Raw genomic sequence first — 25052 nt, 5'->3', positions numbered from 1 at the left:
TCCTCAGTTCTACATTTTTGCACGGACAGAAACAAAGCTCTTGACGTGTGTGTATGTGTGTGTGTGTATGTCTGTGTGCACGCATGCACTTTGCTGATAGAGTTGAGACAGCTCTTTCTTCTACCTTGTATAAGTATGGTATAGCATTAACCCATGAACTAGAGAACAATGTAATAGATTAGATATTTCTTTATTTTGGAGGGAGAAAATGGAAACATCATTAGTTTTCTTTTCTCATTTAAATATGTGTGAATCAAAAGAAAAGACTTTCTTCAAGCTAATGCATTGTACAGGAAAAGAAGAAACAAGTAAAGAAGTCAAAATCAGGTAAAATTCTAAATTTTTAATCCATTTATGCTTTTTAAAACATGATTGATATTGAATTATTTGTTAGCAGTTACTTTTGAAATACAAGGCTGAACTGCAATTGAAAAATAACCTCTCAAAATTTATTAGGAGTAAACAACTCACGTCTAAAGTGCTCTCACTTTTAAAAAGTGTAGCAATTTTACCCACACAAAAGAACTACAGTAATCTTGGCTGAAATATAGCCTCAAGTATTTATTTGTCCTGAAGCACAGAAGAACATGTTAAACATACGCTCTCCTAATTCATTTGCAAACATAACATTTAAATGATTTTAAAATGTTTGTGCATGTGTGTGGGGTTGTGTGGGCGGGTATTTAACAATGTCTGACTCATTTTGTAGGCAGAAGAAGCAATTTTACGTGTCATATAATTTTTTTCTAAAGCTACTGCTGTCTTTTACAGAGCTAAGGATAAAAGGAACAGGCTAAGTCTTCTCCTACAGAAAGCTGAATTACATGAAGAAGCTCACTCGAGCAGTACTGGTCCCTTGGCCAAAGAAACAAGGTGAATAATTTTTGGTGTTCAGGGGGAGGATTTGCTAATTCTGTAATTAAATATTAAAGATATAGGAAATTATAAATTTATATTGTATTGGAATTTATGCAGTGATATAAAGAAAGAAATCTCATTTTGAGAAAGTAGGACTAAATGTAAAACTTAAAAACTAATAGCTTAAATTGAATAATATATGAACATTTAAATGCATTATTTAAAATAGATACAAGTTCACTTTGAACACTGTATTTTGCTTCATATAAACATATAATATTCATTTTTTCACAATGAAATGTCATAGAAAAGAGCTAACCATCTCTTTCCTCAAGAGTTTGAAAAAATACATGAAGTATAATAATGCAGAAATAAATAACATTTTGTAGTTTTAGCATTTAATTCAAAAAATAGAATACGCTTAGCTTCCTAAACTATTCTAATGCAAATCTTTTAATTTTGAATGTACCAACTAAGGATTGAGTAAAAAGTTCAACTTTTTACATTATCAACATCCCTAAAGTATTTGTTGAATTTTTAAAATTATGTTATATATATTTTTATCCCTTTGCAACTTTATTAGTCAAACTTAACTGTATCTGTTTAAAAAAAAATTGTAGCATATTGTGGTTAGAGGTTCAAGGAAATTGCAGGAAAAATGTTTGACCAAAAGATATTTTTTTTAAGTTTAGGTTTTCATGATTACTGAATTTAAAATAGTTGACCTTTTTAGGGTTAACTTAAGTGACATCTAACTTAATCTGTAATTATTTTCCCTTTCTTAAAAAATTATACCCATGAGAAAATTCATAATATTAATACACTGTTTAGTAGGCAAATTTTAAAAGAAAACTGACCAATGCTTTTTAAATTTCTAACTTAAATATGACTTTCATGATATAAAAATTTTAAAAACCTTGTTCAATTTAACAGAAAAGAGCAGTAACTTAGCACATGTTTGAACCGATTCATAAACAGACTTTCCGCAGACTCTATTATAAAACATTTTGTCTCTTGAACAGTGTCTCTCCCGAAGAAGCAATGAAATGGGGTGAATCATTTGACAAACTGCTTTCCCATAGAGGTTAGTGATATTTTAGACAAATATTTTTTTCTTAATGGACACTGTAAAAAAGAATGCGGATAATTATACAAAACAGTTAAAATTTTTATAAGGTTGTTTACAATAATCTGAGCTTTAGACCAAATGATGTAACTAAGATAATACAATAGCTAATGGAAAATATTTGTAAAATTTTCTCATTATTAATGAAATGCTTATTATTTCTTTGTATCACAGTAATTTCCAAATGTTTAACTGTTCTGAATTTTAAAAGATTTTCTATTTCATCTATGATTAGCAAGTGACCTGTATTATTTTCATCGCTAAACTATCAAAAAATGGAAAATAATTCCTTTGTGGACATCTACAGAAACTTCAAGAAAATAGGTTTGGTAGAAGTTTTACAATTTGTCAATCTGTACTTTGTATTGGTCACCTAGTTTTAAAGCAGAATTTTGTAGGAATATTTAGAATCTGGTCTATAATTAAGGCAGAACTTTGTATACTAAAAGGAGGAGAAGGACAAAGTTGAGTCTCTATTTGACCAACACACAGTACATACAGACTGGTTAGAAGGCAGACTGTCTGGACTGATGACTTAGTCAATTTGTACAGGTAGCGAGAGAGCAAATATTTTTGTCTTTATTAAGTTCACAATTTCTTTCAAGTAGGAAAGTTGACAATTTGTACTGAGTAAGCAATTGGAAACCATATGGCTTATTATTTTCCATGCTGGCACAAACTGATCAGCTGAAAAGCAACTTTTCAGTTTCCACAAGCACACATTTTTTTTTTTTTCACCACGAATTGTTCCTATTTTTTTTAACAAACTGTTTGTCTGAAACAAGAGAGTATCAACCTCTTCCCAGGACTATTCCAAGATGAGGCAAGGCAGCTACCTAACATCTGCACATAGCGATGGCCAGTGGCTTTCACATGCTAAGCTGCCTGCTGGGAGAAGTGATTCTGATGCCAGAGAAGCTGGAAATGAAGCCCTTGTAATTCAGCCTGAAATACTTTCCTTCATTTAATAAAATACCAACTTTTCTTGTCTGTCCTCATTTTCTGTATTTTCTACTCTTTTATTGTTTAACTTTTTATACATTGTTGGTGATTCCTATTTTCCTGAACTTATACACATAAAAACTCTTTCTGCAGATTGTCTCTGAAAATATTTTCTTTTCCAGTGTGATAAGTGTCTGCCCCTGAATTGCAATATTGACTCAAAGAAAAGGGAATATAGGGAGTTAAATCAGATTTGAAATTTAGATATGGTTCAATAAATAAGAATGGAAAGTAGTGATAAGAAAGGAAGCCATATTGATAAAAGTACAGCACAACACACCTCCCTCCTCAATTTATCCTAGTTCTACCACGTCTTGTCTTGAGGAAGAGAACTTTAAATAGCTTTCCTCAATTACACATTTTTCCTCACTTGCTCTAAATGTTTTCTGATGGAAATTCTTGACAATATATGTCAATGATATAATTCTTGATAATATGTGTCATTTTAGTTTTGCGTTTTCACTATTTTATTGATAAATATATATTTTACATAATTGTTACACAGTGTTATCCTGACACATGTCAAATATATAATGTCAAATCAATGTAATTAGACTATAATAATATCAGTTATTATTGCTCGGTGTTGGGACCATTCACAATCCTTCTTCTAACTTTTAAAATATGCAATAAATTTTATTATTAGCTATAGTCACCTTGCTGTGCTAAAAAAAACTTAGAATTTATTCTGCCCCTTATAGTTTTGCACTGAATTATTTACTCTTTTGTTCTTTCTACACATCTTTTTCTCTGATAAACAATATTCTAATTTCTAATTCTAACAGATGAATTTATTTAGTTTCTACATGAGTAAGATCATGTAATATATGTGTTTGTGCCAAAATTGACATTATGTCCTTCTACCCCATCCATATTGCTGCAGCTAACAGGATTCTATTTTGATTTATTGCCACATGATATTTAATTTTCATTATGTACAATAATTTGCTTATCCATTCATTGACTAATGGAAATCTAGCTTGACTGCATATTCTGGCTATTCTGAATTGGCTATTATGGTTATTCTCACTCTCCTGCTGCCACTGTTTCATTTCAGTCCTAGTTAAGGTCTTAATAAGTTACTTAAAACAACCTGCATGAACTTTTCTCTATAATTTATGCCACCAAAATTTGATTTGTTTTAATATTCTTCCATATGCAGCATTTGTTAGACCATTGTTTACTATCTTTATCAACAAGAACAAAGAGAAAGGTTACAAAAGGTAGAATTACTTTTTTTGCAACATCACTATATATTAAAGAAAATAAGATTTTTTGGCATCACCACATCTAGCATGTAATCTAGAAAATATTAAGTGCTCACAAAGTGAAAATAGATTTGTTTCAAGGAAAAAGTATTCTAGAATTCCTTTGAGATTTTAGTGCTTATTTTCTCCTACAACATAAACAGTTGTAAAATCTTACTTAAGCCCCCTAATCATTCAGACTTTCCGTTTCCTCAGCTGTAAATAAAGATAATGCTTTTAGTTGCAACAGAAATGGATTTCTGTCAGGATTAAATGAGATGATGAATAAGAAACCAATAAATGTTAGCTACTACACAAATGCCAATAACTACTGCTACAAGGAAAACTAATAACTACTAACAAGTTTAAAAACCCTTTTCAATTTCCAGTATACTTTAGCTGCATAGTAATGGACTTGAGGGTTAAAATTTCTATTGAACTCCATATGTGAACTGGATTTATTACCTTCATGCATTGGGATACAACAATTCTATCATATACTCACTTCGTAAAGGAAAAAATAATTTAGCAAAGTCATTAATTCTACCAAAAAAACCTTTATCTGACATTTTGTAATTTTTCTTTACCAGACTTTAAAATCAAATGGACAAAATTAAATGCTATACTCTTTTCCCCTGCTCAGAGAAATATTAAAGAGCTGTAAACTATTAGCAATTTAAATCAAAATGAAGTTATGTGAATAACAAAATCAACACTTAAAACATGAATAATAACTTTGTTGGAAGTTTCTCAAAGTGCTTGAGAAATCATGTTACTTATTTTATTGAATTAATTATTTTCATAGTAAGGCTAATTGTAATATTAAATTATAAAACTTAAAATAATCACATAAAATGCTAATAGTTGCAATGGTTAAATGAAATTTCATATATATGTGTACATACACACACACACACACACACACACACACATATATTTCACTTGATGAAAAAAGACAATATTAAAACCCACTAAAAACTGATTTTTAGCAACTTTAGTAATAAAACCACAGAATAGAAAGTTCTTACCTTATGTTTTAGGGAATTAATCAAAGTCCAGTAGCTCCATAAAGAGAAAAGGAAAGTATAAGCAAACAGCAATATAAGCATGAGGTTTTAAGCAATTCATTTTACTTAGGAAATTAAAAATGCGGTAATTCTTTATTGAGAAACAAAATTTGCAAAAGGGAGAATAAATTTAGGAAGATAAGAGTCGTGAAACCAAAAGAGAAAATAATGGGATTTTGTTGTATTCCACAGAAACAAAAGTATTCAGGGAGGTGTTTTAACAATTCTGCAATTTTATTCAAATTTCATTCACTGAATTTAATGCATTTAGAGAAATAAACTTTAATAAGTATAGAACAAACTTTAGTTAATGATACATATCAGAATAGAATATAGTATATGCAGCATCACAATGTAGAATACTAATAACAAGGAGAAATGAATGTAAGATTTATGGGATCTCTGTACTATCTTCACACCTATGAATCTAAATCTGTTCTAAAGTAAAATGTTTGAAAAATGAACTCAAATATGTTATACAGTGAGTGAGTTTTAACACAATGAATTCAGCAATATCTTTTTGCTTCACTTATTTCTACGTAGCTATTAAAATATATTTTCTAAAATTCTCATTTGTCAGTATCTTTGTTGGAAGTCACAAAATAAATTATAAAAATCCAAAATTTAAAATTATATGTATACATTAATATCCCAAGTTCTTTTGACAAAATATAGTACTAATATATTAAGAGCTAGTATCAAACTGTATTGCCATATATGATCAATTTCAGACTTAATATTTGTCAGTTTCTGAGTGACTTCATAAATGTTATCACTGCATATTCTGCATAAGTTGATGTAAGAAAAATATTATATATACTTGTATAGATACACATATGTACATGGCTCCATGTAAGACATCTGTGAAAATAAAATAATATTGCTAATATATAACTTTTAAAATAATTAACTAGCTTTTAAAATGCTAGAATTTGAAATATATCATGTAGACTTTAGAAAACCTCTAAAGAAATATTAAACAGATGCATGCAAGAATTCAACAGACAAAAGAAAAGCTAATTCCTGATCAGAGAAAATAACATGAAAATGATGAAACAAATAAAAAAATTCTATAAAATTGGTAAAAGTATGCAATTCATGTTCATTGAGGCAGACAATAATAAACAAAAATATTTAAAAATCAAACTGATGACATATTTTTGGGAGACGTTTTGTCTAGTGAAAAGCTAAATCGTAGATGGAAAGTTGGAATGCTATGAATGGACTACCCTTAAAACTCTTAAAATATAAAAACTTCCCATGAGAAAGAAGTATGTACAGGTATAAGTTTCCTATGATGAACTGATCATTACGTGTACCTAAAATATACCAATGAACTTAATAAAAAAAGAAACACTGTAGAAGGGAGATTGATGAAATTTCTGAATTACTGTATGTGGATTGTGTAGAATTTGAAGATAAAAGAATAAGCAACAAAAACAATGAACCAAAGATCCCTAGATATCATTGCCACATTAGTAACATGTTTCTTCTTATAGATGAGAAATAGAAGGCAAGGATAAGATGTATGAGAAGGTAGCAAAATGCAGTTTGAACTTTTTTTAGTTGATGGCAAGCCTTATCAGAAGTTTTGCAGACCTTTGTAGGAGCATATCTAAAATATGAGAAAGTGACAGATGCATAGATAGATTTTCTCTTTCAGAGAGGTGATTGTTGAGGACTTGAAAGAAAGTATCATTGCCTATGAAAGGAGTCTTTATCAATAAGAAAATCTTTGCACTTTTATATAATTTTTATGCTTGTTCATGGATTCTTTTTGCCAGTAATTGCAAATAATTACAATTTTTTTACAAATTAACAAAATTTATTAAAGACGTTTGAGTTGGACTTTCTGCACTTTGAATTGTGATTTTCACAAATATTTTTCTGAGAACAATTCACAATATGTTAGGGTAGTGTCTTGATTGAACACAATGCAGACACTTGTTACTATCTTTGGGGAAGGCCTTTAAGGAAATGTATACTTCATTTTTAGGGAAGGAAACAAGTTCCCCCCTATACTTTTCACTTTGTGAGTTTTCATGTCTTGCTTGCCAATTACAGTTAACCAGTTAACAGTTCTCTGTATGATAAAGGGTTCTAGTGTTCTTCAAGTTAGATTTCTGATGCATGTTGATCAGTAGCAAACACTTTCTTTTTTAAGGACATAAATAAATAAAATCCACCCTAAATTGAAAGCAAAATAAGTCCTAAAAATAAGTCATTATTTCAAAGAAATCCTGCATCCGTATCAAATCAGAGCTATAAAGCCTAACAAATTGATCCAGTACATAGGACATTGTACTGTACTTGGGTTTCCAGCTTCAAAGTTTCTTGACTTTTTGTTTCATTTGGTTTCTTGGCATCAGAAAAATACTCCAACAGATGCCAGACTTTCAATTTAGAAACATGCAATTACAAGCATTTTATGTTTATATGACACATTGAGCCAGCCTCTCTCAGTGTGAATTCTAATCCCTGGTTTTATCAAGCACTTTTGGCAACTGTATTCGCCACTGCTGATTTCTGAAGAGCTGTATAGTAAGTCACTGCCTCTGTGAGAAATAACTCTATTGTGCCCTGACTTAATGCGGTTGCCCAAAATGAGTAAGAGAAACAGGAAGTAATGAGTGCAGTGGGATAAACTTGCACAACATTGCACATTACCTTTTGAAAAGCAATTTGCTTAAAATGTTAAATAAACAAAACTCTTTTTCATTTATCATTATTTCCTGAACTAATATTTATTTTTTCACCAATATTTTCATATTATGCCATCGAAATTTATTCTTGTTCATACATTATGAATGTTCTTAGCATGTACAATACTTTTCTTGATATTAATACTCTGACTTCATTTTGTCACATTAAAGACTAACCTGGCTAACAAAAGATTTTTGCATAATATTCCAGAGAACAATAGCTAGTGCAGACTTGACAGTCCTGATTTGGGAACTGTTAAGGAACTATATTTGATACAATTTTTGAGCTATGATATGAAAGACTTCTACTGGAATTCCTTGCAAGCCAATTTTCTTCTGCTGCTCCAAGCAGATTAAGTAACCTTGAAATTATCCTTCCTCAGCCCTCGGTACACATATGCCTCTCACTTCTTCAACAGTAAATCTTTGCTTTACTTCATGCAAGTTTAGTGATAAAAGTCTTACAATTTTAAACAAGATAAATCTAGGTTCAGTCATTTCACCAGATGTAAGATGTTTAGCAAGTTGTGTCTTAACATCAATTTATTTGTCTATAAACACTAATACAGCAAAACGTACTGTACTCAATAGAGCTGATGCACAAAATAAACAGTTTTACCAAAAAAAAAAAAAAAAAAAAGAAATAGCAATGGTCTAAGACCTTAGCAGATTCTCAATATTTTAACTATTATTCTTAATTCTATTTCATGCTTGCATGTAACAAAGTCCTCAAGTTCATAAAGATGATTCATAAATAAGTAAAAGAAAAAAATTCTTAATAGCTAACAATTTTCAGTTGTGTGGATTAGGGACAATTACTTTTAAGTATTTACAAAATGTTTTATTATAACAGATCTATTAAGAGAAAATGTAATGACTATATTTTTCTTAAATCATCACATATAATTACTTCACATTAGGAATAGTTTGGTATTATAATTTGTTCAATCTATGTTTATACATGAGTAGGGATAAAATAAATTGAAATTAAAATTTCCTCTTTGACTAGGGCCAGTATAACTTTGTAAACTAAATATGCAAATATTTGTCTTCTATTTCCTTATTAAAATATAACAGATTAACTTTCCTTCAATTTTTATTTGAATAATAGCAGGTCTCTCTAAGAACAAGCTAAAATTCTTCTTCTTATGGAATAAACATGTGGAGTAATAACCTCCAGTGAAACACTTTTAATATAGCAGGGGGCAACTTTTCATATGAATACTTCATGGATTTTTAAATTTGTGTTATCAGAAAATATTCTCATAATCTTGTTGCTCTTTCCTCCTAATATCTAGCCAAGAAATTCTCAACAAAAGTCTAGCTTGTAGCATTTATCAAATAATGCAACAACATACTGACCCTTCAGTAAGAAATTTTTGAATTCTATTAGAAAAATACAAAGAAACTATCAATTCTGAAAAGTTATTAGAAATAAATTAAGAGTTTGTGTGTGTGTGTGTGTGTGTGTGTGTTTGAAATATAATCCAACAAAGAATTGATATTAATTCTGGAGAAAAAGAGAAAATACTTTAGAAATTTGAAAGAGGAAGTAAGAAGGTGCTAAAAAGCTACTTTTTTATCACAACAAATATTCATCCAGGGAAAATTTGGATCAAGCCAGTTGGTGCAGAACTGGCTGTTTCTGCTGTGCTTTTTCTTTCATAGACCTAAACACGCCCAACATTCAAATTCTACTAAAGTCAATGTAGAAGTTTAAAAGCAAGTTTTGCCTTAGTTTCCAATTTCCTGCAGGAACTATTACAGAACAGTAGAGACAAAAAAAAAAAAAAAATAGTAAAGCCAAACTGTCTAGACAATAAAACATATTTAAAGATAGATCAATTTTTAAAAAGACGTTTTAAAGCTAGTGCCAATCCATAGCCACCTGATGGTTATTTAGCCTACTTAAAACTATCAGCACAAAAGCCCAGTTTAATCTAACATCTTGAAAAAATGAAATTAAATTTTAAAAATTAAAAGAATGTACTCTCTCTTGGATAACAGTCACAACACGAACTGCTTTTTAACTTTTTTAAATCCAAGCACTGACATGCATGTGATAAAAAGAATCATGGGAAGAAAATCAAGTAAGAACACAACTAGTAAAGATTATTATGGGTACTTATTGCTAATAAACCATAGTAAAAACAGCTTGTCTGACTCCCTATTGTTCACTTTGGCAGCTATTTGGGTTTAAAAACACTAAAACTAGAAATAGACCATTAACTTTACACTGAAAAACCTATATGTTTTTAGGTATTTGCAGGAAATCTGCTATGTATCAAAATGCTTCAAAGAATCATTGACATTTATGTTTTCCTTTTACATTCTGAGAAAAAGCACACTGTTCATGTGAGAAATAAATCTTGAAAATAATACACTAACTGAGCTTGAGAAATAAGAAAGGTAATAAATATCTTTACACTGATCACATTTGATGCGTGTTAATGGTCAGAACTTGCTGACTCATTCAGGAACCACCTCTATAAGGTGGTTGTGCTGCAACTGAAATTTTACCTGCATCTAACAGCTTTGGATAAATTCTGCAAGTTGCTTGTAGCCGTAAGATGCCCTTCTCAACTCTTGTTCAGTCTGATCCTTCTTCTTCTAGCTAGTTTCTTCACTAACATCTGGTAAAGTGACCTATACACTTGAAGTCTGTAGTTAATAAGTCACTTTACTGAAGAAAAGAAGCAGCAGCAGAATCTGTGCTTGCCTAGCAAAAACTAATGAAAGTGGCAATGAGGCAGAAGAAACTTATGTCCTGGTAGTGGTCAGAGACATCCATACACTAATGCTTAGAGACACCTGGTTGCTGCGCATCTTTTTTTCTAACTGCCACTTTTTACACGTTAAAATAATTGAACTTTATTATATTTAAAAGATTGCTTACAACATAAAAAATGATGCTTCTTGGCAAATAGAACTAATGTTATTTACAGGAGAAACAAATTATAATACAGAAAGTGCAATTTGACAACTGTATTAATTTTGTTTGGCTGCTAGAAGAGATAACCAAAACTTTACTGATTGAAACACACATTTATTATCTAGAAGTTTTGTAGTCAGGAGCCCACCATGCCAACTATCAGAATAAAATCAAAATGTTAGCATGTTGTCATCTTTTCTGGAGGGTCTAAGGGAGAATGCCTTTCTTCTTGTCACTCACAGAATTAAATTCTTCAGAATTTTACAATATATTAGTTGCTTTACTCTTGCTAGATGCAAATGTAGGGTCAACCTCAACTTCTAGAATTCACCCCACTCATGATTCTCTTTTTCCTGCTTTTCAAAGGCAGCAACACAATGTCAAGGCTTTCTCCTGTGGCATCACTGGACTTGTGATTGGGTTTGCTCTACTGGAATAATCTTCTTATCTTAAGATCCTTAGACATTGTCACATATGCCAACTTCTTTTACATATAAAGTATGCACAGGTTATATGATTTAGGGTTATCATTCTGTCCATCACAAGAAATATGCTCTTCTTGAGTGAATAAACTTCCATAAATTTTTTGAAAGGGAAGATCAAGGAAATTATATTTATCCAAAACTCAGAATCTCCATTTATATAAGAATATACTTAGGCATGTGTTGAAAACAAATTAAATTATGTAATATGGAATAAAAACTCTTACAATTTTAAAAGCTGTAAAAAAATAAACATTTTGATTATTGTCATTATTGTACCAAAAGAGATTCATTCTTCTTGATTTTATATATATATATATATATATATATATATATATATATATATATCCCAACATGAAGAAGAGCCCTACAAAGTAGTGAATATAAGAAATGGAAATATACATAAAAATAAACTGTGTGCCAGAAAAAGTTGTAATTTTTTTTTGCTTCAGAATTGCTTTTAGTCCTACTGCTAGAATATTTGATTCCTCTTTTTACAAATTGCTAGAGTTAATATTTTCTCAGAACCTTTACACATGTTTTCATGACAAGTATTGGTACAAAGGAGGTTTTTTGTTTTGTTTTGTTTTGTTTTTTCCTTCTACTTCATTGCTGTTCTTTATTTTATTTGAGTGAAGAGGAAATAACACAATTGTCAGATTTGGGTTTTATGATTATCTTAGATTCACAAAATGAAGTGGAAAGAATCATTTATTTCTCCATTTTCTAGAAGAAACTATAAAAGATTAAAATTATTTTTAAAATCAATAGAACTCATCAAATCTAGGCCTAAATGTTATACTATTCTTTATTTTTGAAGGAATTTTTAAAACATAATCTACTTATTAGTTGACATACTATTAGATTGCTAAACTTCTTTCAGTACTAGTTTGAGTAGGTGTTATAATTTATTGTAATTCTCTTTTGTTATGTATTTTAGCATAAAGTCATTCAGAAAATTCATTTAGTATTCATGTAATATCTGTAAAATCTGTGGTAGTACTCCTGATTTTCTTGGTGGTATAATATAGGCTTTTAAGGATCTTACTAACGCTTTCAAAGAACCAACTTTGACTTTGTTAATTTTCTTTGTGGTTATTTTTTGTGACACAGAGTTCTATTTTTATTATTCTTGTTTTTGCTTTCTATTTAATGTGAATTCTATTTGTTCATGTTTCTCAAACTCTTTTAGGTAGAAACTTAGATCTGTATTTTTGTGACACTTTTCTTTTACTAATATAACTTTTCACCCAATGTAAACACCAGTGAAACAATATGCCACATATTTTAATGACTATACTTCTGTAATTTAATAGTAAATAATTTTAAATTTCACTTTTTAGTTCTTTGATAACCTTTGCTTTGTTTCTAAATGCTTTTAGTTTTGTTGTGAGTATAAAGTTTTAAAAATCATAGTCTTTAAGTATCAAATTTTTAAAGTAAATAGTATTTTATGTTCTAAAATGTAGCTTATCTTTGGCAAATGTTCTTCTGCCTTTGAAAAAAAATGTGTTGAGTGCTGCACAATTGTCAATTAGATTGATTTAGCTAAAAATGTTGTCCATATTTTATATATTGTCACTGATATTCTGCCTACTTATTTTATCAATTAATGAGTGAGCTGAATTACAATCTGCACCTATAATGGTAAATTTTTGTATGTTACTTCTATTATGTTTCTTCACATATTTTGAAGTTCTAGTCTAATGTTTTAAATATATATAAATAGATAGAGAGTGAAAGAGGAAGAAAAAGGAGGGAATTGCTATATACTAGTAATTATTGACTTTTATAATTATAAAATTGAAATATGTTTTATTTTGAAATTATTTTATCTGTCCACATTAGATGTTTGATTCAGCTTTGTTATACTTAACCTCTGTCTTTTTCTCCTTTTATTCATCTTTTTGATCTAAGTTTCTTCTAGGTAGTATATAGCCTGCTTTTAATTTTAATTAATCCTGATAATGTGATTTTTAATGGAGTATTTAGTCCACTTATATTAAATATCATCATCGGTATAAATGGAATTGTATATATCATTTTATTGTATCTATTATTTATTTTTGTCCAATGTCATAGCTATTTATGATCAGAGGGTGAATCTGATTTTGTTTTCCTTGTCATGGTACTCCTCTTTTATAAGTTTAAATAGTAATTTTTTTTTTTTGCATTTAAGGTAAGATTCTATAGATCAAGTGTCGAATTAGGGAATTTGTCTACCTTTAGAATTGTTGTTATTCTAGAACAGTGTCTGCAACATAGCATACAATAAACACTTTTTCAATAAATTAATACGTTGTTCAGCAGGGAGCTCAGCATACAGCAAAACATATATAGAGAAATGGTTGATCAAGATGAAGAATGTACTTTAAAATGTGGAACGTGCATAGGAACACACAGTGATATCCCGAAGGAGCAGTGTTCCTTCAGTAAGGATTGTTGGCCTTTCTGAAGTGCATGTGAGCTGATGTCAAACTCATAGGCTCTGAGAATTGATGATTCGTCTTGCTAGCATGCCAGGAAAGACTCAATGCTTAGTATACTTCACACACACATAACTCTTGAGGCTGAATTCCAGCTTAGTAATATAAATTAAGATATAAAACTGTCACTGATAGTTATTTCTCTTTTTTTATATCTGAAGAAGTCAAATCATAATAAAAAATTTGCTTGCCAAGTATAAAATTATAATATTATTAAATGTTTTGTGATATCAAGTTTGGGGAAAAATTTATTTCTTTAAATAATCTGATATAGTTTAATTATATATATTTGTACATTATTACAATTAGAAGAGATTTTGGTTTGCTTTTTATGCTGACACAATGATCAATTTCTATTGTACATATTATAGGTCTGATAGTTCATTTAAAATATAAAATACTTCCTGAAACACTTGTGTAATTTTCATTTTTATTCAAAGTTTGTGTTTTTACTAAAATTTTAGATTTTTATTGATTCCATTATATATTATTTTTATAAGTAATTATTTAGTGATTTCTTCACGCTAAGGATTGGAGATTTGGTGGAAAATTAGACAGACTTTAATCTCATGACTCTCCTAATGTAGCAAAGGGGACAAAAGGAAGGCACAGTAAAAACTTCAGGACACTAGAAAGTTATATATAAAGGGCACTCAATTTGTTCTTCAAGGAATGATGAAGTTTTTCCAAACAAGATGACCTGAAATTTAAATGTGAAAAACTGAAGAAATCAGATAGATGAAGTTGGCTTAGGAAATTGTAAAGCATTTCCCACGGAGCTAGAGCTAGGTGATACAGAAATGCGGCATATGCATGGAAGCAGGAGGATTTCTCTATGCTCGCAGAGGTGATCTCTGTGATGAAGTGATGAAAGTGAGCAGAGGGGTAATTTGTAAACAGTGAAGAATCATGAAATTTCCTACAGAAACGTGTTACTAGCAAAACTCTGATAAACTGGATGATGGAGGGAAAAATCAAGGGAAACCTGGAACCAGAGTTATGATTAGGAATTTCTTACAATAATCTATGTAAGAGATCACTCTGACATGATTAAAGCAGTTATAGATTTCATATAATGAAAAAAAAGGCAGATTATAATACATGAAATTTCTTTAATTTTTAATTTAATACATGACATTTCTTTAATTTTTGCTGCTCTGTCTGCCTGAATCAATTCAAATCATTGACCTTTCAGGGCCATTTTGACTCTAGAGTAGGACCAGAAGACGCACAGTGTGAGATCCAGTGAAATGTGTTGCGGAGGACTTACCTTAATGTTTTTTATGAGCCTGCTTTTCCACTGTATAGCAATTGGCAGCAGCATGCACCATAGTCTTCATCACAACTCATCAAAGCATTTATGAAACAAGACTTCCATAACTGCTTCAGAAAATGGAAGGAATGATGGAATAAGTGTATTCAAAGTGAGGGTTTGCTTTGAAGAGGATTAAGGACAGTGTATCTTTTACTATGTTTTTAATTTAATCATATACATTGTAGTTTTAATCAACCCTTATATACAGAAAATGTTTGAACTGAAAGTGATGACTCCAAATATGACCTAAGTATTTTGATGAAAAATGGAAATATAAACCACATACTTGTCCATCTAAATTTTTGAGCTCAGGAAAGAGGGTGGGTGTGACTTTCAAGAGCCATCAATATATTGATTATATTTGACATTATTTTCCAGGAAAGGGTATTTAAGGGGATGATGAAAAGAAGCAACAGCAGAGGTAAAAGAGGAAACTCAGCAGTGTAGGTTTTATAAAAAAGAATTTCAGACTAATTTTTATCCTGGTGGTGGTTGTGGAGAGAAGTAACATATGGACTGAAGAAAAAATATTCACTAAATATAATATAAGTCATCTTGGCAAAAGTCATGTAAGTGAAATGTTAAATGGAAACCACATTTTAGTATGGTAAATAAGGAAATTAAAATACCAAGCACAGAAAACTTAATTGAAACCTTTATATTTGTAAGAAGAGATAGTTTGGTAGTCAGAGAAATATTTGAAATCGAATGGCAATTTTTTTCTTTTGATCATTTTTTGAATTTTCTTAATATCAATATTTAATACAGAGAAATTTTATTGTTCTTATTTATTCATAATGTCATTTTCTTTGCAGATGCCAACAATATGCATAAATTACAGTAGGCAGTAGGAAATAATTTCAGGAAAAAAAGCATTGAAATGAGACAGGAGGATAGAGAAGAGAAGGGAAAACTAGAAAAAATAGAATAGAAGAGAATATAAAGAGCTAAATCCTGCAGAACTCAACATATAACGGAGAATAGAGCAGATAAACAACACAGACTGCACTGAGAAGTGGTCAAATAATGAGAACTTGAAGATAGTACCCTAGACTCCACAAGGATTAGAATTTGTAAAAGGAAGGGTCAGTGAGAAATCCAGGTGGGAGTTGTGAGATTTCCCTGTGTAATAATTTAGCTATGACTGCAAAAAAAAAAGATCCTGAATAAAGAGAGAGACTAATTGTAAAAAAAGGTTGCTAAGCATTATTTAAATCAAACACAAATGTGATTTGCTCTGAGATAATTTTTTTGAATGTCCGTAAGAAACATACATGTTCTTTCAATCCAGTTACAATTACTACAGAAATAAAACAATTCCTTTCTTAGGACTATATCAAAGAAATGAAGGCTTATGTTTACATTTTTAAAAACCACACATAAATTTTTATAGTAGGGTTATTTCTAACAAAACAACAGAACCAACAACATGCTATAAATAATCAATATGTTCTTTTGTTAGAGAAACATTTAAACAGTGGTAGAACACCCCTAGCAAGGAATTAAATACAATGATAAGGGGAAGCAAACAATTTCCAGAGAATCATGCTACCAAAAAGACATTCTAAAAATATAGTCTATACTACTTAACTCACAAAACCTTCTTAAATTGACAAAATTATAATGAGAGAAGACAGATCAGTAATTCTCAGGGCTTAAAAGGAGTTGAATATGGGAGAAATGTGTGAATGTCTACAAGGGCCAAATGAGGTGTCCTTATAATGTTTTATGTCTCATAGCATTAATATCTATATCGCAGTTGTCACATTTTACTATAGTTTTGCAAGTTATTACATTGGTAGAAACTGAATAAAGGGTATACATGAGATCTCTCTGCTATTTACTATACGTACATGTGAAACTATCATTTTCTTAAACTAAAATTTAACTTTATTTATTCATTTATTTATTGTACTGGGGATTGAATTTACAACCTTGTGCTTGCCAGTAAGGCACTTGCAATGCTGTGCTGAATCCCTGGCCTGTAAAGATTAATTTAAAAATGTCCATGAATCAAAAAATTGTAGAATATCAAAAACAATTGAATGAATGCTAATTTAAAGTTAGACTGACTTACAGTTTGAATACAAAGTAAACTCCTTTTTTGAGCATTGTAAACTTCATATTGCTGAGATTTAAATAGCTCACAATCACCAAGAATGTCCTTGTCATCATCACATTATCACCATCACGACCACCACCACCAAAATCATTATAGTTACTATGTGTTAGTTACTATTCTCTATAATTTACAAACCTTAGCATATTTAGTTTTCTATGTAGCCCTAAAGGTAGAAATGATTATTATGTTATTTTTAAATATTGAGAAAATGAAGCACAAAAAGAAAAAGCAATAAACATAAGACCAAATATATCAAGAGAAACATGAATTTGAGTCCAAGTAGTCTTCCACAGGGCTTTATACCTGCCTCTATGATTTATGGGGTTCAGAATAAAAGCAAATATCATACTATGTGTGTAAATAGTTAAGAAATATAGATCAGTCTAGCAACTCTTTAAAATATATATCGTATCTTTTTAGTTTGACAAATACACTCTGTAAACCACATGGAACATATTTGAATTTAAAGTACACAAATGGTTTGTAATTCTACCTATTCTGCTTTCTCTTCTCATCCATGGTTTATCTCCACACTGTGACAGGTCAATGACATTTGAAAAGACCCTCCAGTCTGCAAACTTATGCCCTGCCCACACTCAGGACCATGTGTATGCTTACCAAGGAGGGAGTACCTGGGCAAATAAGACTATGGAAACTCTGGAAAGAAAGACCCTTTGTTCAGGGAATTTGTCTAGAAAGGGGCAGGATGATATCCAAAGAAAATAATCTTCTGAGTCTGTTGAACAACCCCTCATACGCTGGAAGGCTGGTGAATAAAAGATACACGAATTGAAATTCATAATAGAAGTCCCACTTAACTCTTAAAAGTGAGGATTTAGACCGAAGGATTCTAGCCTTACTTCGGAAAGATTTATGCTTATCTTTCATAGTTATGACGTTAGAGTTAGCTTGTAAGAGGGCCCTCAGGATTGCTCTGAAGATGTGTGCTGCCTAAGTAATGAGAGAAAATTCATAGTTTTCTGTTAAGATTCATAGTTACGCTTTGATATCGAGTAGTATACTTTCATCATTGATACTTTCTACTTTTTTTTTTTTTTTTTTGGTAGATGGACTGGATGCTTTTACCAAATTTCTTAAAACAGAATTCAGTGAGGAAAACATTGAATTTTGGATAGCCTGTGAAGATTTCAAGAAAAACAAGGAACCTCAACAAATTATCCTTAAAGCAAAAGCAATATATGAGAAATTTATACAGAATGATGCTCCACAAGAGGTACAATAAAGATGATTAGAAAAATTAATAAGTATATGAAAACTTTTTGAGAGAAAATTTTTATCAGAATGCTCCCCCCACATAGTCTATCATAAAGTATAAGACTTCATTAAAGAAAACATTATTCATATAGATTTTTATATAAAACATGATATAAAATATTATAATGGAAGAAAATATATAATTGAAGTTACTCCTTAGAATTATTTTCATCTAGATTAAAAGAAAATATTAATCATATTAATCATTTTTACAAAAGTCACCCTACATGAAAACCATTTCTCTAAGTAATGAATTCTAGAGAAATTGAGACATGGTTGACATGTGCCATTTTAATACAAAGTTGTCTCATTTAATAATTATGCTGTCTATCTATGCAAACTTTTTCCACAGAGTTATTTCTCTGCTGTAGCATAGGATAAGAGAAAATTTCATAGTGGAGAAATAATGGAAATAATGGAAACTAAGCAATGGTTCAAGTGAAAAAACAATTTCAGTATCTTGTTTCAATTACAGGTTTCATTTAGGCAGCAAGATTGAAGGTCTGTCACTAGTAACAGTTTTGTTTGACTATAAATTAATACTGTATGTATTACCTTTCTATGACAAGTACCTGAGATAAATCAACCTAGAAGAGGAAAAGCTTATTCTGGTTCCTGGTTTCATTTCTCACTCCACGGACACTTGGCCTTTTTGCTTCAGGCTTGTAGAAAAATCAGTACAGCACAGTAAAAGTACATGGCAGAAGAAATTGCTTACCTCATAAGCTGTAAGCAAAAAGAAAAAGAGAAGGAAGGGATCGGGTCCCCAAAACCCTTTTAAGGACATGCCCCTAAGATTTAATTTCCTTCCACTAGAGCCCCCCTAAAGACTCCATCACCTTCCAGTAGCATTGAGACTGGCAATCACGCTCTTAAAGTATGGTGCATGGGGAGCATTTATGACCTAAGCTTTAAGACTGTTGATAAAGTAGCATTATCTCTGTGGATAATTGTTCCACAAAAATTATGATCATTTTCCTTGCTTTCATATGTTTTGATCTGTTGCTTTTCATTGCAGTAGTCCATCGTCCCCAGTGCCCACTTTAAAGATATCTTTATAAAAAGCATCAAGCTGTATTGTGCTACCCAGAGGAAATGAACGACTCTTTCTGAAAGCAAACCACCATCAGAAGCAGCAATACCAGCAATGCTATGATAAAAAGCATTAAATGTTTTGTTACCTTTTAAAGACATTCAAATTTTAGCACATATTTGCATGTAGGAGTACATCATAACATAATGAGATAAGTGCTGGAATTAACCAACGCCTTGTCTTGAAATCCACACAATATAACCTACACTCACTATTTTCCATAATTTCAATAATTTTAAATGTTTCTACTTTGAAAATAAATGAACTCACCCAGTGGACCGTATGGCACATTCCACTGCAACATCCAGCTGTTTTTGAGCATGAGAAGGACCAGAAGCATAGAGAGAGGGGAGCCAAGTGATCTGTCAATCCAGAATAAATCACTGGATTCCTCAACCCTAGGAAAAAAAGCTACACAGCCATCTAAGCACCTGTACCTAAAACATAACATTGTATCCATCCTGAACAGTGTTCTCAAAGATGACTGCTTAAATAATTAACTGTGTGTGTTTCTGTACAGGTTAACCTTGATTTCCACACCAAAGAAATCATTACTAAGGGTATGGATCATCCCACACTCCAGAGTTTCGATGCTGCACAAAGTAGAGTGTATCAGCTCATGGAACAAGACAGTTATACCCGTTTCCTGAAATCCGACATCTATTTAAACTTGATAGAAGGAAGACCTAAGAGACCAACAAATCTTAGAAGACGATCACGCTCATTTACCTATAATGAATTCCAAGATGTAAAATCTGATGTTGCCATCTGGTTATAAGTCAGGTTGAGTTTTCTAAGTTTTATGGTAAATTTGTGCATTTTCTTATGATGTAACACATTTATGTTAAGAAATGATTACATTTTTAAAAGTGAAATATAACGTGAAATGATTTAAAAATGTAAACCAAGTTTTTGTATAGAAAATACATACTGTATCTTCCAATATATTCTGTAACTTAAAAACTTTTCACTTGATATCTTTCTGATCATAATTGGAAAATTCATCTATTAGTTAAAAAGCAGTAAGTAAGCCTCAAAGTTGAATGTTTTATAAGATTGTGAAGTAAAATTTAGGTTTTTGCAAAACACCATAAGTTTGACCACCTATCTAGTATGGATAATTTTTTATAGATGTAAACAACAGTAGTTAGATATGCATGTGTTCACACAGCATTTTCCCTAATAATAAATACAGTCTTTCTCTTGATAATAATGTAGATTTGATCCAGTTCTTAAAATGGAAAGATGGACGTTGGTACTAATCCTGGCTCAAGAATATAAATATGTCACGTTTACTATTAAACTAGCAAAGGGAACTTTTACAGACACACATATTTATAGGAATTTCCAATTTAAATATAACTTACATTTATAAATGAACATCAGCTCATTCCTAAATGATTATGGACTTGTCCAGGTACATGTAAGCATGTCTCATGGTTACACAATCAGGTTGTGTGTAACTCCAGGTTGGGACTAATTGTTCTCACCTGCTAAATGAGGTTGCTATTGAAATAATAAGCAACCAGCTTCAAATTATGAGACCAATTTTGCCGGGAAAAAATGGGTCTCATGTTTTGACTATTAAACTTGGGGGAGAATTTAGAAATGACAGGAGTTAAAGTAGAAAGGAATTTAAGGTCCTGGAAATTCAGACATCTGCCACACTCATTCATATTCACAATATACTATTCCACTGATTATATTCTCCTTATAATTCTCAGCTAATACTGTTATTCAACCAGATTATATTAATATTCATGTATGTGTTCATTTTATATAAATATTTAATTTTAAATCTATATTACACAGTCTGTAAATATCTAGATTTAAAGATCCTACATATTTGTCTTTAGTAAATGTTATCATTTAAATTTAAATATAGAATGAAAAATTAGATCCTCTAAAATAATAATTTAAAATTAATTATTCATACTGTTAAGTTTAATTGATCAGTGAAACCTTTTTTTAATTATTATTATCCCTATTATAATCAAATAATTTTTATGGGACAGTATTGAGATAGTATTAATTGAGATATTGTGTCACTTATTTTAATATAAGCTTAATTCTTTATACGGTTGTCAATATAAAAACAAAGTATCATATATTTTTAAGATCAACTAAGAAAGTCATTAAATTTTTCTTTATCCAGAATGTATACTCTTCTGTGGCAATCTAGTTTCATAAAATGTGTTTTATAAATTGAATTAAAACTTGATACATCCTTTCTGGTCTCATCACAAAAATAATGCACTGACTATAGAAGGATTGACCTGGTAATATACATTAAATAGATAGACACATATAAAACAAACTTTCCATTTGTAATACTTTCCAAAGTCTTCCAAATTTAAAACTATAATAAAATAACTGCAAAAATTTTCATGGTAGTGGGTTAGATTGTGTTGATTCTGACATACAATATCACTAATTATCTTTCAATGAAAGTAATCATGAGGCAAATGTTCCAGGTGACAACACAAACATTAGATTTTTTCAGAATATTTATTAGAAAGTAGACTGAAAATAACTGATAACAGCAATTATAGAGCTATAAAATAATTCCTGTGTTTTAAAAAATGTGAAACAAATATTAGCTTCATCTCTAATAATGCAAATGTTCTTGATTGTGTTTATTCCAAACATGGCCCATGTCTTCCAGAGGAAAAATTATTTTATTTTCGTTTTTCATGCTGAATTACAAAAGTATTATGAAATTTGGTAGTAACCTAAGGAGCTCCATGATTTTAAAATATAGAGTCAGAAAATTTATATCTAGAGTCTAAGGTATATTATCACAAAAACATTTTTCAACAAGCTATTGAAACATGTCAAAGTCATATTTAAGATAACCATAAAGCACATGAGTGACACTGAATTTCAAAATCATGCATTTTCAATAAAAACAATATATAGATTCTGGACAAAAAGCATGCATTATGGGAAAATTTAAATTATGATAATCTGATCCACAATTTCTACTTTAATATCACACAATTTTTTCTAAAGTACCATATCATAGACATATCAAAGAGTAACCATAATTAGTTTTACAATCAGTTAATGACAAGTAAAAATACATGAAGAGCATAAATTGTTTAAAAAATTCTATTCTTTCAAACCAGAATGGATACTTACATTTATTTCCTAAACTATTTTTAAAATCTACTTAAAACTTTAACATTCAAACACTAAATGTCAGAATTAGTTTAGTCAGAAAATCTAAATTTGAAAAACTGTATATTATCTGAAAAAATAAAACTATTAATTTTTAAAGTAACATACATAGTATCACTGTGAGAACAGTAGAATCATGAAAAAAAAAACCAGTACAATCTCAAAAATGAGAAATGATAATGTATTTGAGGTAAATCCTAAAGAGAATATACCAGAAAAAAATCAAGAAGATAAGCAATGAAGCAAAGAGAAAATATATAAATATATATAATTTATGCAATTCGCTCTATATAGTTATATATCAATTGCAGGAAGTTGATTTGTGGAATTTCTTTTCTTTTCTTTTGTTACATATACAGAACATACAGCTGTATTTGTGTAAGAGAAGATTTGTAAGAGTTGAAATTTCCTGTTCAAAGCATGACACTGTTCTGAAAGGGAAATTTACTTCATTACCTGAAACTTGAATTAGACAACCTGCAGGTTTCTTGAATTTTATTCTTTCCTGCAGCACAAGCAGATCTTAACACAGTGTATGCAATAGACATCATAAATATACTAAAACTTTATTAAACTTTCTTATATTTTGTTTTACAGCAACTCAAGCTTTACAGTTTCATTACTTTGTAAGTTATATTTTCTTTTATTTACATTAAAACTAAAATTTCTGAAAGAACCAATAGTTTTTCTTTTATTTTAGATTAATTGAAAGTCTTTGCTCATGTGTATGGATGATTTCATGTACTTTAAAGTTTATCAATAAAATTTCATCTTTGTATAAAATATATACGAAAATTGAATCAGGATGTTTAGATAAAGGAAGAAAAGTCTATGCAATATGATTTTGAAGTTTTGAAAATTAAATGTAATGTGAATTTAAAATGAATGATGCGTGGAAAGCCTAAAGATTGTTCTCCTTCTTCTTTAGCATACAAGGAATTTGTGCTACCACTCATCATAAGGTCAGATTTGAGACATTTGTAAATTGAGATTTTATGATCAGAAAACACCCCACCTGAAGTCAGATTGCTTTCAGAAACCCTCACACACTTATAAACTAAAATATCCTTAAGTAAAGCAGAAAAGTTTATAATTTTTAATTAGATGCAAAAAATACATGTTTTCAAATTGTATTGTCTCATTAGTATGAGAAATGGAACAAGTAAATAAGATCAAAAATGTACAATAGATTTTGTGTATTTGGAAGAAACTATTCAAAAGAAAAGGCAAATTTTGATGGGCAAAGGGGAAAGGAAGAAAGGGAAAAAGAAACAAATATATTTATACACAAGTTAGTTAAGATAGTGATACAGCTAATTTCTTAAAGAGTACCTACTCTAACTAGCTTTTAGTATTTTGAGGATATAAGAATTCTGTATTATTCATATACATATTAACAAATTAAAAATTATTCTTGGACTTCTTAACTTTTGTGAAACACATTAAGAAACAAATATTTCAATTCTGTAAATAACTGAAAATCCTACATTTTTGCTTCCATATAAGAAACAAAGCTACCCTAAATATCTAGAAAAAACATGTATTTTTTATTTTAAAAAGATAAAAATAGTAGAGAAACAGAGTTTCCAAACAGATTAGCAGGACGATTATAATAATTAATACATTGCCTATTGTTGGAAAGGGATTTTGCTTACCAGATTCCTTTTACAATTTAATTCCCCTCTATGAAGTAAAGGTCAGTGTGAAGCTATGAGAAAGTTAATTTGCATAAAGCATTCCTATGGAATATGAAAATAGTATAATATGAAATATTCATAATTCAAGCTTTTAAAACTAACTTCAGCACTAGAAAAGCAATTATTATAGGAAATGGCTCAACAATCACAACAAAGGCTTTTTATGAGGATGTGTACTAATATACTTTTCTAATAGACATCAAGAAACAATTCTGTAGATAATCTCAAACTCATAATTATCAATTCTTTATATTACCCCATTAATACATTCATTGACTTTAGAAAATGTTTATTGATGCTAAATTTATCAACCATAACATAGTTCTCTGTACACGTCTACTAATCAAGTAGTTCTAAGTCAGTTTTATATATATGCTGACTTTATCTTTGCATTTCACAAATTTATATTATCATTTTTTATCCTTAATAATCAAAACACATTTCTTTGTGGGCTATGTCCCAATTTCA

At 30.1% G+C, this 25052-nt stretch overlaps 1 protein-coding gene across 1 annotated transcript; it reads left to right on the top strand.

Moving 5' to 3' along the window:
* Rgs18 (regulator of G protein signaling 18) lies at nucleotides 1-23563 on the top strand. The gene is made up of 5 exons (XM_003474862.3): nucleotides 1-327; nucleotides 772-873; nucleotides 1881-1942; nucleotides 18407-18573; nucleotides 20228-23563. The coding sequence occupies exons 1-5, from the start codon at nucleotides 209-211 to the stop codon at nucleotides 20483-20485; spliced, it is 708 nt and encodes a 235-aa protein (XP_003474910.2). The 5' UTR covers nucleotides 1-208; the 3' UTR covers nucleotides 20486-23563.
* Nucleotides 23564-25052: the final 1489 nt, after the last annotated feature.

This window comes from Cavia porcellus, unplaced genomic scaffold, assembly GCF_034190915.1.
Source record: "Cavia porcellus strain 051 isolate PalLab524CR breed Dunkin Hartley unplaced genomic scaffold, mCavPor4.1 scaffold_29, whole genome shotgun sequence".
NCBI lineage: Eukaryota > Metazoa > Chordata > Mammalia > Rodentia > Caviidae > Cavia > Cavia porcellus.
Note: the sequence above shows the minus strand (reverse complement) of the source record. Positions and strands in the feature narration are given on the sequence as shown.

Bases quoted from the DNA above. Each gene is read 5' to 3' on its own strand.
- Rgs18 (XM_003474862.3), top strand. From the start codon at position 209: ATGGAAACATCATTAGTTTTCTTTTCTCATTTAAATATGTGTGAATCA. The intron at 328-771 runs GTAAAATTCTAA...TGTCTTTTACAG, and splicing joins AGTAAAGAAGTCAAAATCAG to AGCTAAGGATAAAAGGAACA. The intron at 874-1,880 runs GTGAATAATTTT...TCTCTTGAACAG, and splicing joins CCCTTGGCCAAAGAAACAAG to TGTCTCTCCCGAAGAAGCAA.